Raw genomic sequence first — 16,594 nt, forward strand, 5'->3', positions numbered from 1 at the left:
TTCAGAGATATTTTATTTCACAATTTTTTATTTAAAAAAACAAAATGGTTAGATTCAATTTTTCACTTTAGATTTTTTTTTTTTGTAGGAAATGTAAGATTGTATATAGAGTAAATCTGTCAAAAGGCAAAATGTACTGTAATGTTCTATTCAGATTTAACTGAAGCAAGTTTTTACTTATTTTCATGAAAAAAACATTGTACAGATGTACAATATAGATGGATGGATGGATGGATGGATGGATGGATGGATGGAGATATGAATAGATATAGATGGATGGATAGATGTATGAATACATATATGAATAGATATAGATGAATGAATGAATGAATGAGTGTATGAATAGATATAGATGGATGGATATATGAATAGATATAGATAGATAGATGGATGGATGGATATATGAATAGATATAGATAGATAGATAGACGGACGGACAGACGGATGGATGTATGAATAGATATATATGGATGGATGGATGGATAGATATAAATAGCGATAGATAGATAGAGAGTATACATCTAATTATGTCTGTATTTGTTCATAATATTTGCAATCCATTTTGAAAAAGACCTGATTTATTGTGCAAGCTGCAATTTCTCTCTAGTCGTTGATTAGGATTTTGTCTTTTTTGGGAGAAAAAAGCTCAAGAAAATGTGCCTCTCATGCTTCATTTCCTCATTTCCTTTCTCTCTTTTCTCAGCCCTGCCCTCTCGCCTCTGTTGCATGCCAGCCAATAAAACTAAAGTTATGGTTGTTACAACACAGAATTTATCATGCTTCATTCCAATAACTGTTGACACACATGCTGTCTTCTCACCTGATTAGCATATCTCCACTAGCACTTCTGACTGCCTATCAGCACGCAGCCTTTTCAGAAGCAAAATGTTTGATAGGATGATTATAGGTTTCCATGGTTCCCTCAGTCGTGATGTAATAAAGTCAATCAGCTTGTTTGCGGCTGAGGAGATGAAGTGCCCTCAGTGTACAGCGCAGAATCATTCTGTTAACAGCGGTTGAGATTAGGGTAAATTACACCTCTCTCTGTGTCTCTCATCCTCCTATCTCTGGACTCTATAAGTCACTATAAGCACCATGACCTCTGTAAATAGATTCAAGTATTCAAAGTATGTACGTGAATCATGCGTTGTGATAATATTTGTTAGTTAAAGGTAATGTAATCATCATAAAAATATTAATCAATACAGTGTGTGTTATTGCCTGTGTATTCCAGCCACCATTGTGTTGAATGAGCTGAACTGGACTGAAGCGTTGGAAGAAGTCTTTAAAAAAAACAGAGAAGAGGATCCAACGCTACTATGGCAAGTGTTTGGCAGTGCTACTGGATTAGCTCGCTTTTACCCAGGTAAGTGCTTGTGTCGGTTTAATTCAGAACTATTCACACATGCACATTACAATCAGAACTCACACACACACACAGACACACACGCACAGCCTCCTCCCTCCCTTTGAAAGACTCTGCTGTCTGTAATTGGTAAACATAGCATGTAGTCCCAGCTCAAATTACACCAAATTTTCATAACAAATTATAAGATCAAATATCTCAGCAGAGGGCTTATTGTATTCTTCTGAAATTTAATGATGACAGAGGAGAAAAGTAATGAGGTGCTCAATTCATTTTCATTACTTTCAGTAAAAAAAAACCCGGTGCATATAAACCGTGCATTAGCCACTGTTGAACCTCTATCCCTTAATTGCTTTATAAGAGTTTGCTGTGTGTAGAGGAATAATTCAGCCAAAATTCTGTCACTCTCATGTTTTACCAAATCTATGTGACTTTTTGTCTTTTGTATAACACTAAATATGCATTTTGGAAAAAAATTCTCACTATTCTTTTTTTAATATAAAAAAAGTGAGTGGGACCTGCCTGGGTCTGTCAATCTTCAAAAAGGACGCACACAAAGCATAAAAGAGGTCCGTATGACTTCTGAAGCCATTCATACACCTTTGGGAGAGGGACAGATCAAAATGATTCACTGGCCATCTTCCACTCCACTGGGCTGTTAACAGTTGCAGTCGGATCATTGAATCGCTGAACTGGAGAAAACCAGATCATCGAATGAATCAGTCAGACTGGGTTTGTGAACCAGATTCATTGACTCAGAAGAATGACTCACAAATCGCTATGTCTCGCATGAACTCGACATGAAGAGCAAATGTAAGTATTTTCAGTTAAAAACTTACATTTTAGTGTGTTCTTCCATTCCCGGGCTTAACAGCTTTAAAGGGGAACTATGCGTTTTTTTAGCTTAATTTACCTTAAAGGATAATTCCGGTATTTAACACCTTGAGTCTATATTGTAGTTTGTTTTGGATGAACAAGATTGGTGGACAACATTTTTTTGACAATGGTTCCTCTCTCTCGAGTTTTTGACTATAAAAGAATTGGCCATGGACCCATTTAACATTGGAGTCAATGGGCATGTCCGAAAAAGTCATTAAAACAGCCAATAATGTTCGTTTACAAAACTGTTAAACTCACCGAGTGATTGGTGATGTTAGTTGATGTTCCAGAAACAAAAAGTGTTGCGAAATACAGTTTCTGTCGTGTTTTATTTATCATTTTGTAAAATCCCATTGAATTCTGTTGAAGGACTGAGTGCTCGTTAATATAAATGCGCTACCGGAAACGGAAAGGGGGCTGTTTACATTTGGTTGATGTAGCGAGCAGAGCAACTGTGCTCCGGGAGAGTAAGCGAAATAAACAAACAAAACCTTGAAAATATTGAAAGACGTGACCACTGACCAGTGCAATATGAAGTTGAACTCGACTGTGACCGTGAGTGTCCCGCGAGACATAAACATCGGTTATCGCCATCAAGTGGTCGGGAGTGTGCTAACGCTTAAGTGTGTGCTTAATTCAAATATTGAGCGGAAGTTACACGGTTGTGAAGTGTCTGAAAAAATAATTCCACTATAGCAAAATAAACGGATTGGAATCATATATTGTGACGATATATTGTTTATAATCATCAACGAACACCACTAACCACTCGGTGAGTTTAACAGTTTTGTAAACGAACATTATTGGCTGTTTTAATGACATTTTCGGACATGCCCATTGACTCCAATGTTAAATGGGTCCATGGCCAATTCTATTATAGTCAAAAACTCGAGAGAGGAACCATTGTCAAAAAAATGTTGTCCACCACTCTTGTTCATCCAAAACAAACTACAATATAGACTCAAGGTGTTAAATACCGGAATTATCCTTTAACTGAACAGCTTCGGAGTCATTGGAATGGTTATATGACTTTTTTCGGGTTGAATTGTTGCCGTTTCACTTCCCCCTTGTGCCTGTGAGTGGAAAAACCATCCTTGCAACTTTGGGCTGGCGGACGGAAAGCTAGGACTAGAGGGAGAAGATGGGAGGGGGGAGAGTCGCCAACGAGTTTTTACGAAATGTTGTCAAATATCTATTCCGAAGCTGTAGGGGGAGCTCTATAGAGAAACCTGCGAGCAAAAAGCGAGAATACAGCTAAGAAATAGCCAAAACTGCATAGCGCGCTTTAAGCCGGGTGCACACTGTTCAATTTTTGCCACAATTTGGCCGTCTGAGACAAATTTAGCAAATCCTAAAATATTCCTCTGATCCTAGGCTAAAATCTTACGTTTTTGATCGTTAGTTTGACATGTTCACTGACAGCCGATTAATAACTAATAATTTGACTCGCAGTCCTGCAGTGTGACTTCTCCTACGACGACCGTCAAATTGTCTTTGTTTTTTTCAAGACAAGCCTTGATCAAAATTAACGTTAGAGATTTTTTTTGTATCCGCGGCATTTCAATCCCGCGGGTTTTCTTGTGTGCGTCCGTTAATCCATTAATGACAACTGAGATCTTACAGTGTGACATGGCTTACAGCAAGGATCATGTTCGTACAGTCTGACAAGCAGAAATCATAAAGGGCTATTATAAATCACACCGGCTTTAGTCCTCATTCAGTTTTATTATATTAAGCGGACAGGCTGGGATAGTCTTCAGAAATTCAACCTTAGTATTCCACTGAAGAAAAAAGTAATACAGGATTTTGAACAACATGAGTTCTCATTTTTTTGGGGGTGAATTATTCTTTTAAGACTGTAATAGAATAAAATGTGGGCCCCAAACCATTGATTGTCTCCTTATAGATACATGCACGCCTATAAAACATTGATGTTCTTGTAAACCTCAATTCATTATAGCTGGCAGAACACTGGTCGATTACTTTGTTACGGCCAAATCACAGTGTCTCAGACTATCTGCTGGCACTTACAGCTGTGATCCACTCACTAAATGTCAAAACGTGGGATGCTATTTATGAAGAAACATGTCTTGTTAGATGTTCAGCTGTGATAGTCACAGATGAGCACCCTCTTTTGCACCAGGTTATTCTCTCAGTTAAAGAGAAAAATCGAAGCTGAAATTCTACTGGGGCCACCAAGGCCCTTTTTTTCCACATGTCGGCTTACTGCAGTCAATATAAACCCCAAACCACCCCCCACCGGATACATAAACAGGTTTCTAGTGAGGCTCGCTGATGTGCTCACGACATAGATGTGACAAATCAAATGGAGTTTGAGATCAGGGGTCATTCATATTTCCATATCCTGTCTCTGTCCATTCAGCTTCCCCTTGGATGGATGCCAGGAAAACACCCAGTAAAATCGACCTGTACGATGTGCGCCGGCGACCTTGGTACTAATATGCGCTTCTGTGTGTGTGCTCTGAATTCTTTTTCATTTGTTCCCCTTTTTTATTGAACCTTCTAGTCTTTGTTCTCTGTTTAAAATTCTCCTTGAAAGAGATCCAGAATATTTCTTTCTTTGTATCCAGGTATGTTCAAGGTGCGGCTTCGCCCAAGGACATGCTGATTCTTGTTGATGCGTGAGTATTATGTGCTTTTTAAATTATGAATATTATAAATCTTCACTTGAATTGTTCTTGTCTTCCCTCGCATACCTGTAACAAATCCTTCCCTTGTACGTCAAATTGACCCGAAGCCCTAAAATTATATCCCGAAACACTTTTTTTTTTTTTTTTTTTTGGTCCAGAAAGCGTATACTGTATTTGACCATGGATCACAAAACCAGTCACAAGTAGCACGGGTATATTCGTGGCAATAGCCAACAATACATTGTATGGGTCAAAATTATAGATTTTTATTTTATGCCAAAAATCATTAAGATATTAAGTAAAGATCATGTTCCATGAAGATATTTTGTAAATTTCCTACTGTAAATATATAAGAGATTTATTTTTGTGAGTGAATGCCGGCGCAATCGCGAACATAAATGGACAACTTTAAAAGCGATTTTCTCAATGTTTCGATTTTTTTGCACCCTCAGATTCCAGATTTTCAAATAGTTGTATCTCGGCCAAATATTGTCCTATCCTAACAAACCATGCATCAATGTGAATCTTATTTATTCAGCTTTCATGTGATGTATAAATCACAATTTAAAAAATAAATACCCATGTGACTGGTTTTATGGTCCAGGGTCACATATTTCATTTTTAAAATATTTGTTTTCTCTTTTTAATGCAAATTTTTCAATATTTTTTCAATATTTCATGTATCTTTAAATTTCTAGATTGTATCAATAAATAATAATAATTGAAGCACATTCTTCACATTCTTTCAACTTCAATTCAAAGTAACCCCAATACATCAAGCGTAGCGTTAGTTCTGGCAGGTCACGTTAGTCAAGCTGACTCTCAGCTGATCCACGTCTGCAGTACCTATGCGACGCCTATCACTGGATGCGCAGGGAGTTCTCGCCCAGAACGGATCCATACCGCAAATCCAAACTAAATGCTAATTGTCAATCGTATTTGACAACAGTGGTCCTGGCAGAAATGCAGTAATCATCTCAAATCAGCTCACACTATCCCACATTGGGTCAGTTTGGGTGTCTCTGTTGACCTCTTGTGGAAAAAATTATAATATAACATGATATTTCATGACTCTTGAGTTTCTCTTCAATATGCATTCAGATACACATGTAGACAGACACTATACAATATTTTTTTGTAAAGCTTTAGCATATATATATATATTTTTTAAGCAGTTTTTAATAATTTTCTTAAAAGTGTGTGTGTGTGTGTGTGTGTGTGTGTGTGTGTGTGTGTGCACATGTGTGTGAGTAGTCATTGTTCAAGAGCAACTAAAGTTCTAAGACCCGAGGAGAGGATGTAGGTTACATGTATTTAGTCTTACATGCGATGGTATATATGTAGAGATGCCATGACATGTGTTGTGAGAAATCGGTTGAGTTGTGTTAGTAGTGAGTTGAAACTCACAATTATTATGTTAAGGGACATGCCAATTCTGAAACACGCTCAGTGTTTGACCAATCACAACACACAGGTCCAGCTGACCAATCAGAGCACATTGGGCAATTTGGAAGGAGGGGCTTCATAGAGACAACTAAACAACAAACTATTTGTGCAACAAACCAGTGTTTTTATGATTACAAAAATCAATTAAAATAATACGATAACATCAAATTGCAAAATAATACGATTTCTCATCTTCAGGAAACCAAACCTATATGAATGGCTTGCTTATGGTTGTCTCAGCATATTAAAACCCCCAAAAATCTGTTGTCATTTACTTGCTGTAATATTGTTAAATGATAACAGTTTACATTTTTGGATGAACTATCTCTTTAATTGGCATTGTATTTGTATTGGTGTGTTGCAGGAGTGGAAGTGTGTCTGGACTGACGCTTAAACTGATCCGAACTTCTGTCAGTGAAATGCTTGAGACACTTTCCGATGATGATTATGTCAATGTTGTCCATGTAAGTATGATCATATGCCATGTGTGCACACTGCAAAGTTTTGGCTGTGACAACCGTAGGACTCACTCATACCATGTACTTGCAATAGTTTATATACATGCATAGTAACATTGTACTTTCTCATTCTGCTTTTCACAGTCCCTCGCATACATTTCCATACTTTTCAGAGCTATTCTGGGACTTTGTGTTGCAGCGGTACTATTTTTAGGATGTCACTTTTGCTGTAATATTCCTAATTTGCAAGATAGCTTGTTAGCTAATTTGTAAACTTGGATAGCGGCAATTTAACATCTGTTAAATGAGTAGCCTATACATGAATAGCAATATTTGTAGCAACATTTTGGCGTCACTTTAAACATCACTTTAAACAAGCAAAATTATATTGACAAAGAAGCTATCTTTTTTTCTTTACGGTTGTTAAAGAAGTAGTTCACTCAGAAATTAACAATTTGTTTTATTCGCCGTCTTTCATGTCGTTAAAAACACACGTAAATACCTTTCTTCCAAGAAAGATGCAGTACAGCTGAGCTGTCAGATTATAAAAAAATGTAAACTAGCAATTAGCAACTATTGCAACAGTTTGGTTCTGCAAAAACGGATATAATCAACGTTGTTTTTCACTACTTGACGTTTTCATGACTAATAATGGTTGCAGAAAGCGCTTGTTACTAAAAGAAAAATGTGTATAAATTACAAACTGTCTGCAGAATGGGATTAAAAAAGCGTGACAACCGTATTTAGCTGCAGGTGTACAGTAAAAATGGAACAAGACATTGGATTCAATTTAAAGTGAGGAGTTTCTATAGTTTGTGGGTTGCAGGTTGCTGTGGTGTTAAGTAACAACTGTGTGTGTGTGTGTGTGTGTGTGTGTGTAAGAGAGTGAGACAGAGGAGTTGTAATGAAATATGGATCTGGCTGCAGCTTGCCACTTGAAAACTGGCGCTTAATGAAAAGGCTGCTTCTGGGCTCTGTGTGCTGAATTGAAAATGGCTGGACAAAGTGAGGGGAAGAGATCAGGCTGAGTGAGAAAGAGAAGGCCAGAGAAAAAAGGGAGGAAATTGCTATATATCATTCCTCTCGGAAGGAGCCTCCAATCCATCTTGGCTAGCTGATCTTTTACTCGGGGTTCTGCTTGTTTGTTCTCAACTTATTTTTCCTCTGACCAAAGGAGCTCACAGGATGCTCATGTCCAAACCTGCATGCTTGTTGTGGAGGTTGTTATTTCTTAAAGGGGTAGTTCACCGACAAATTAAGATTTTGTCATTATTGACTTACTCTCGTGATGTTTCAATCATGAATAGCTTTTTTCCCCCCCTGTGATATTTTTCTTTAAAGTACTATGAACAAGGACTGACACTTTCAAGCTTGAAAAATAATGCCAAACCAGAAACAACCAGAAACTGATATAAAAGTGGTACATTTTGTGTGAGAAATTCAAGTCGTTATTCACTGAAAATCTTGATATCAACTTCACTAGAGAAATGGTGATGTCTCATCATGACTGAATGATTCTTTTGAGTCAAATAATTGAATGATCTATTTACAAATCACAGTGATCTGATTCTCGAGTTCATCTCATTGAAGTTAATAGATCACTTGCGGAGAAAACTGTGAATAATGACTTCTTCTGCTCACACAAACCTATTGTATGAATTCATTAGACTTGGAATAAAGTTCACAAGTTGAATGGACCACTTTTTACGATGCTTTTATGGTGCTTTTGTTGAAGGAATAGTTCCCTTCAAAATGAACATTCTGTCATCATTTACTCGCCCTCAAGTTGTTTCAAACTTGTATGAATTTCTTTCTTCTGCTGAACACAAAAGAAGATATTTTGAAGAATGTGTGTAACCAAACAGTTGATGTACCTCGTTGACTTCCATTGTAGGAAAAAAAAAAAAAATACTATGGAAGTCAATGAGGTGCATCAACTGTTTAGAGAGAATGTTCATTTTGAAGTGAACTTTTCCTTTAAGCTTGCAAGCTTCAGTCTTCATTCATTGTAATCGCATGGAAAAGAGTAGCAAAAAGAAAGCCATACAGGTTTGAAATGATAAATCACATTCGGTTTTTGCACTCAGGGTGATATTGCCCCAAAAAATCATGCTTGGTGTCATACATTTTTTATTCTTCAGTAAATAAAGTTTGATTAATTTATTGTTTTCACTTCTCAGAGGATTTTGAGGTTTTCTTGCATTGGGGAATCACTGTTCCGATAAAGGATTAGCTCTGAGAGATCTGTCAACAGGATTCGCTTCAGGGAACGTATGCCAATGAGATTGTAGCGGTGTGTTATGCGTACTGTATGTGTGTGAGTGTGCTTTGTGTGTATTTGAGCGAGAACAGAAAGAGGCTGTGCCCACAGTCGCATAAATGCATTAGTTTGATACCCAAATTTGGTATGTGTTTATACAGATCAGTTTGAGAGCATGTGTAGTTTTAAATAAAAGGGCTATAGTAAGTGGGCATTATGGGTAGGATAGTCATTGTGTTGGCTGAATCTATAAATCTATAATATGGTGGTTAGTGATTTGTTTTTAGACTGTTGATCACCAGTGTACACAATATGTGCCATATGGTACTGTTACGTTGAATAGGGAAAGGATTATGATCGGCATATACAGCTCTAATGATTTTTGCCATGCACACATACAATATCTGATCATTTCAGTTGTAAGTCAAATTTTAATTTCCTTCATGCAGATTTTATACATTTTGCTTGATAAACAATTCACAATAGATGTTATACATTCCTGCCAAGTCAGGAAGAACAACAAGACTTGGAAGGAAAATGTATTGTAATGCAGGCTGTGTTTGGAATTTAATACTAGTGCTGCTTATAGCATACAGCACAGTACATATGTATACACAACATGCTGTTACACAACAATCTGTTATTCATATACTGTACTGGATGTGTGTGCAGAGAGGGGGCTCTCGACTGTCTCTTACAAACAAATGTTGCTCATTTTAACAAGACTTTGTAATACGATGCCACATATACAGCCACCAGTAACCCAAGGATTTCATAAATCTTCATACATTTTTGAAAAGCCTACTGAAGTTAAAGGAAATTGAGATTTGGTCATTCATACAGTGTGGGCCAATGATGCAGGCGGTTACACATAACATAATTAAAATTGCTTAAAATTGTGTAAAATGCATTATTGCATGGCCTCGTATACATTAAAATTCAGTATATAATTTAGGCAAATTCATAAATGCAATTAAATTCATTGCATTGCACAGTTAAACAAATAATCAGAATTGATTGAAATTATTTAAGCACATATTTTCACCATTAATTATGCTGCATAATTGCAAGTTTATATTTATATTAAAATATTCAAGGCTAAATGAAGACAAGTGATGCAAATGCATGCTTGTTCTTTTTTTCCATAGATTGCATAGCCAAATTCAGCCTTTTGTCTTAACACGGGAGCTAGAATCATTATAGAGGGTGCATATCCATGCAAATGTGACATTTATAGTAAAGGCAAGGCAAAGGACATATGACATATTATGATAAAACAGTCTTCCTCTTTACTGGTCAGCTGAAGTGTCTCTAATTTCAGTCATTGTCCGAATTAATATTTGATAAGTTATTTATGAAGGCAAATATTGGATCAAGGTTATTGATGCTCATTAGAGCAGTGCTGTGGCAACCACCATTGAATTGTTCAAGGATATTACTAGATTCATCATTTCGATTGACTTATCTGTGGGGCGGATTTTCATAGGAAATGATTGACTAGTGTAATTGACTTGCAGCATGACAAACAATTTGAATGGTGAACGTAAGATTAAGGCTTTAAATTGGTCCCTTGAGGTTACTCTGGTTTTAAGAGGTGGATGCAGGAAACATGTTTCCAACCTTCGTCTGGTTGGAGATGGACAATGGAATAAGAGTCTCAGTTTATGAATCAGGTTTTTTTCCCCTCTCTGTTAAATGTTTATGAGCTCTTCACAATGAGAATGATCTGGAGGCTTCCTAAAGCTCAGTGATTGTACAATCGCTGAGCTTTAGGAAGCCTCCGGAGCTGAAGTTGAGTTTTGGTAATGGCGTTTCGTTTCCGACATGTGCAGTTAGCGGTTGACCAATCACAACATACTGGGCCATGGCCAATCAGAGCAGAGTAGGCTCGCGGAAAGGAGGGGTTTAGAGAGACTGAATCTTCGGACGAATCAGTTTAATCACGGATTTATAGTTTGATTATAAACATTTGAAATGCAGCCTATTTGATTTAAAATCAATTCATCTTTCTACGGGAAACAGTTTTTAATTCATGAACTTTCGTGACAGTTCGTCATTCTTGCTAAATAGATTATTTTTGGATGATATACAACCCCTCTGCTTCACATTTGGGTTATGATTATTACTGTTTAGAAACAGTTGTCTATTTTTTTTTTCTCTTCTTATTTCTCCATATTAATTTTAGAAGAAGCACCTGAGGGAATTTTTATGTTTATCTTAAACATAACTGAAAACTTCTTGAAGTCCCCTGAGCTATGAACGAGAAATAAAAGCTTCCTCTGGGAAGCGGCATGACACGACAGAACTAGAACACTCTCGTTATAATCATCGAAGCCATCTACGCTGTGAGTGTGCGCCGTCTGGTGTGTGTAGGGGTCTGTGTATCATCAGTTTGTCCTATTCCTCTATTTATAACCCGGCGTATGCTGAGAGCAGTGAGTCACGGGGGCCTCCGTGGAGATAATTTCAAGCGTTAATTAAATATTCAGTCAATGCTGGAACAACTAATCGAACCGTGACTCATCGGTTCATTCAACAGACACAGTGACATCCAGCTCATTCAACAGAGCACAGACACCTGATCCCACAATTACACCAATGACTGGCGCATGTCTCCTAATGACACCTCTCTGTGTCCGGCGAGAAATTCAGAGTGGGAAAGCCTTTCAGGTTGACCCTGAGTGGAAAAAACTAAGAACTGGATCATTCAAAATAGAAGAAAAACATGCAGCAGAACAGTTAACACGGGAGGTTTGAAGGTGTGTTCTGCTTGCATATGCCACAGGAAGTGCACCATGTGCTTTTTCATGTCCTCAGGGAGAGCTGGAGTTATACAGTAGTAATCATTTGAATTTTTGCTTGAGCTTGCACATACCTCCTCATTAGTTGTAATGATGCCGTAATTGACTCACACCTGTTAATCATTCTGACTTTTCCTATTGTTAGGGTTAGAGGTGCTGTGTCGGGAAAGGGTGCAAATTGGTGGTCCAGTTAAGCATCAGACGACCCTTATATTTGTTGTGAATTGATATATTAGATACACGGTTAATTATATTAAAATTAACTGAGCATGAAAAGTAGCTCATTTTAAACACAATGTCTGCTTTCCTGATATTCAATTCAAGTAGTAAAAAAGTAACTACATTTAAACAAATATTTAAAAATTAAAAGTTTGAATTGGCAATATATATATATATTTTTTTTTTTTAAATTATTATATTGTTTTTTATTATTTCGCTCTCACCAACATGTTTTGTGCATATGTACTGTATAATTGCAAGCCTGTTACCCATTTTGGCTATATTTTATTTTATTTTATATATTAGCATTTTCATGCCCCACGTTTTTTACATGGATTGCAAACCTCATGTGAAGTGAATAAAAAGTACAACTGCTCATATAATATTTAGTTTAACACCCTGAGGTTGAAACCATAAAAAGTTACTTTTTTTAATAAAGATTTGTACTCTATTTGTGGATAATTAGAGTCTGCAGTATTCCATACACTGTTTATCCTTCTTTTTCCCCTGTGTTCATTCTCCCCCTTTTCCCCTCTTTCCTTCCTCTACCCACGTCTCTTTTCTTGTTCACAATCTCTCCTCACACACGCTCCAGCTTTGAAGTAGCAGGTTCACAGAGGTCAGCCGCAATAAGTGACAGAACACAGAGAGCCCTACCTGAACAGAAAATTAGAAACTTGTAAGGGTATCCAGCTTGTCAGCTCAAATTATTTTCATCACTGACTGTACCAAACACATGCGCATACTCGTAAACACCTGCAGTTTCTGACCCCAGTATATAGATCTCTTAAGTCACACAAACTTTTTAGTGATTCTGAAAAGTCTTGCTGTGAATTAACAATGAGAAGACCAATGATTTTTCACTTCCTTACTGTATGCCTCTCTATCTCTCACACTCTCTCTCTATTCGTTTTCAGTTTAACACAAAAGTGAATAACACAGCATGTTTCGACCACCTGGTTCAAGCTAACGTTCGCAATAAGAAGATCTTGAAAGATGCAGTACAGAACATTACAGCCAAGGGCATTACCAACTATACCAAAGGCTTTGAATTTGCCTTCAATCAGCTCTCAAATGTGAGTTTTTTTTACTATTTATGCATTGAATAAATGTAACGCATGATGTTTCAGTCTCAGTCAGTGGTCGCCAGGCTTAAAATCTCCACTTTGTGTGATTTCTCTTCACGTCGGCTGAAAAGTGTCATAATAAGATATCACTCTGCACCCTCCCTTTACGGTGTTCAAACAATACAGTTTGATGCATTACATATTATCCTTCCCTTCAGTCAGTGGTGGATTTGGTCATAAACGGACGTAAGGCAAGAAACATTTTACTTTGCCACAAGTAGGGGGTTGATCTCCCCCCTAGAATCACCTCTGTGTAGTAATATTGTTTTTTAAGAGCGTGCTGATGCTGATTAAACCTTAGGTTAAGTTTTAGTAGTAGGCTATAGTATTGTTGTGTTCTGCTGACCTCTGCTGTGTATTCAATGTAACTGCATATGATTGTGCTCATTCCAGTCAAACGTCAGCAGAGCAAACTGCAACAAGATTATAATGCTGTTTACTGATGGAGGCGAGGAGAGAGCAGAGGACGTCTTCACCAGATACAATATTGACAAAAAGGTGCGTGTGAAGGTCACCATCAGTCTATATCTATCTATATCTATCTAATCACATTTTTACTTTAGGAAAATTAAGAACACATTTATAGAGGACCAAACCTGCTACATAAATAAAAGTAGCAAATAAGAAAAGCGGAAGTTTTCTGACGTTATTGTGAAAAGGGCCAATTCTCTTCAACACTTTCCCCGAATTTCCGTGTTTTCACTGTTATACGGTAGGGGGCGCTATAACGCATCTTCTGAAAGAGTGCAGAATCTCTGGGTCAAAACACAGGCGAAGAAGAAACAGAACCAAGCGATAGCATGTGAGCAGATGCATGTGTAAAATAACGCAATTAACAATATTAAACGGCATATAAATCAAAACTGTGCAATGTTACCAAATGAAATGTCGACCCAGGACGAGGTATAGGACTTTGCAACCTTGATATTCATACAACAAAATATTCTGTTGGCCATAAAACTTGTGGATTTTTTTTTTTTTTTTTTTTTGAAAGCAGGGCTATGCAGTTTCGGGAATTTCTTCGCTGTATTCTCGTTTTTTGCTCGCAGGTTTCTCTATAGAGCTACCCCTACAGCTTCGGAATAGATATTTGACAACACTGTCGAAAAACTCGTTATGGACTCGATACCAGAGGCTTGTAGATCAACGACATCAAAGCAGATCAAAGCGAATGTCTTCATTCGGGTTCGAACAGCGTGAGGGAGTGCAACAATAATGACATAATTTTAGCAGACCCAAAAGTTGGCCGTCTCAAAGTTGCAAGGGTGGTTTTTCCGCTCACAGGCGATAGGGGGGTGCGAGACTACCACCATTCAACCCGAAAAAGGTAATTCCAGAGCCCGTCTACGGAGAGCCTGTTCACTCCCTATTAAGTCCTATTGTACCGAATTTTGGTTGTAGTTCCACCAGAGTTCCACTGGGGGCGATCACCCCCGAGTGCAAAATGAATGGGAGTCTATGGGGCTAGACGGCTAAATTTGTCCCTTTCAGCCGATTGCCGTTGAGAAATCTCAGATTTGATTGTAGGTTTGACAAGTTCAACATGGGTTATAGGTCGAAAATTGAATGAACGAGTACTTATGTCCTTTCGATTTCTTACAGGTTGAGTTGTTGTTGCCCATAACACGCTAGCATTCTGCTAATGAACGCTGATTGGTCAGTGAAGGACTGGTTACGACCAGAGATACCGCTTGATGGCATCATGGCATCCAAAGCGGGAACAGAATGTATTCTAGCAGAAACTCTTCTAGCACGTGTGTTTACCTGTGTCAGCTGTGCTGGCGATGCCTCGAGAGAAAATAAAGTGCAGAGCGCGAAAGCACCACAGTGACTGAAGGATTGCCGTAAAGCAGTATCTCTGGTCGTACGATGTGTATGACGTCATTGACATTTTGAAAGACTTTTTAAAGCAAATAAGTGACTCTAAAAAATCTAACACCCAGCAATGTGCAATTTCTTTGCATCTCCTTTCGAATACAACATTCAAATTACTAGACAAAAAATTATATCTTGAGAAAAGTGGATTTTGAGGGGTATAGCTCCATAGACCTCCATTCATTCTGCACTCGTCCTGTGAGCGCCCTCATATGGAATCAGAGTGGAACTGCAACCAGTCAGAAGCCGGAAGTGTAGCGAGAGTGAACCTTCTCCCCTTATTAGACATTCTCTGGTAATTCCAATGACTCCGAAACAGTTCAGTTTTAGGTAAAACACCTGCATGGTTCACCTTTAAATGCTGGCGCTGGCAACTTTTTCAAAAACGCTGTCAGGGAAAGAGTTGATTACTTTTTCCTTATTTTTCTTATTTTTTCCTATTTTCTGTATTTATTTTTACATTTATTTGTATTATTTTTGACATTTATTCTTTCATGTAATTATATTTTAATATTTTTTTTACTTACTTTTATATTTATTTATGCATTCATATATATATATTTTAATATATATTAATTTCCAGATTTATTTATTTATGCTTTTTTTTTTTTTTACTTTTCCATGTGTAATATGCAAATGAGGAAGGCAGTCCTTGCGTATCTCCATTGGTTGAGCACAAAAACATTAAAGAATACATAAATAAAAGTTTAAAAAAGTACAAATAAATGCAGAAAACAATAAATGAAGACAGGAAAGTAATACAAAAATAAAGTCAGGATTAAAAAAAAAAATGTTAGATTTGTTTTTATCAAGTCATTTGTTCCTTTATTTTCCTATTATTACATTGATTGATTTTTAACTTTTGCAGGTTTGGTTCTCATTACACATTCTCGTAATGTCTATACACCTTTCCAAGTGTATAATTAGCTTTAATGCACTGATTTGATTGAAATCATAAGCAGTACAACAAAAACTGCTGTGGTGTGCAAATTATTTTTACATTTAAATATTATAATTCTAAAACATATTTTATATGAACTTATTATATATGGATCCATTAAATGTCCTTAAACAGGCCTCATCTATCTATTATTTATTTATTTATTGAAATAAGACCCATACATTATCTTTTTGGCATGATATATAGTAACAGTGAATTTGTATACTATGCTGTTTGATTGCAGGTGCGAGTGTTCACGTTCTCTGTTGGTCAACACAACTATGACACAGGGCCAATAAAGTGGATGGCCTGTGCTAACAAGGGTAAGTGTTGCTTTGCTCAGTGCGTGTTTGCCCCCTAGTGGCTGCATTACAAATATAATTCTCACATCTCACAACCTCTTTAGCAGGCTCAGCATTGGATTGCAAAAAAAACAAAACAATAAATGACACTGACGCTATGTTTTCTAGGATATTTCTACGAAATCCCTTCCATTGGAGCCATCCGCATAAACACACAGGTCTGTATGACGCCAAAGCATTTCTAATGTGATTTGTTTATTTTGATAGTTG

The 16,594-nt window shown here is 37.2% G+C and overlaps 1 protein-coding gene across 2 annotated transcripts in view; it reads left to right on the plus strand.

Annotated features, from left to right (window-relative positions):
- The window catches only part of LOC307002415 (voltage-dependent calcium channel subunit alpha-2/delta-1), a 121,827-nt gene that overhangs the window by 56,139 nt on the left and 49,094 nt on the right, over positions 1 to 16,594 (plus strand). For both annotated transcript variants that reach the window (XM_079619997.1, XM_079619998.1), the window contains 8 exons: positions 1,235 to 1,366; positions 4,629 to 4,698; positions 4,837 to 4,887; positions 6,707 to 6,806; positions 12,998 to 13,156; positions 13,601 to 13,705; positions 16,267 to 16,345; positions 16,493 to 16,542. In XM_079619997.1, coding sequence (XP_079476123.1) covers positions 1,235 to 1,366; positions 4,629 to 4,698; positions 4,837 to 4,887; positions 6,707 to 6,806; positions 12,998 to 13,156; positions 13,601 to 13,705; positions 16,267 to 16,345; positions 16,493 to 16,542 — 746 coding nt within the window. The remainder of the gene's footprint in view (positions 1 to 1,234; positions 1,367 to 4,628; positions 4,699 to 4,836; positions 4,888 to 6,706; positions 6,807 to 12,997; positions 13,157 to 13,600; positions 13,706 to 16,266; positions 16,346 to 16,492; positions 16,543 to 16,594) is intronic.

The sequence above is a fragment of the Phoxinus phoxinus genome, assembly GCF_949152265.1.
Source record: "Phoxinus phoxinus genome assembly, chromosome: 8".
Classification (NCBI taxonomy): domain Eukaryota; kingdom Metazoa; phylum Chordata; class Actinopteri; order Cypriniformes; family Leuciscidae; genus Phoxinus; species Phoxinus phoxinus.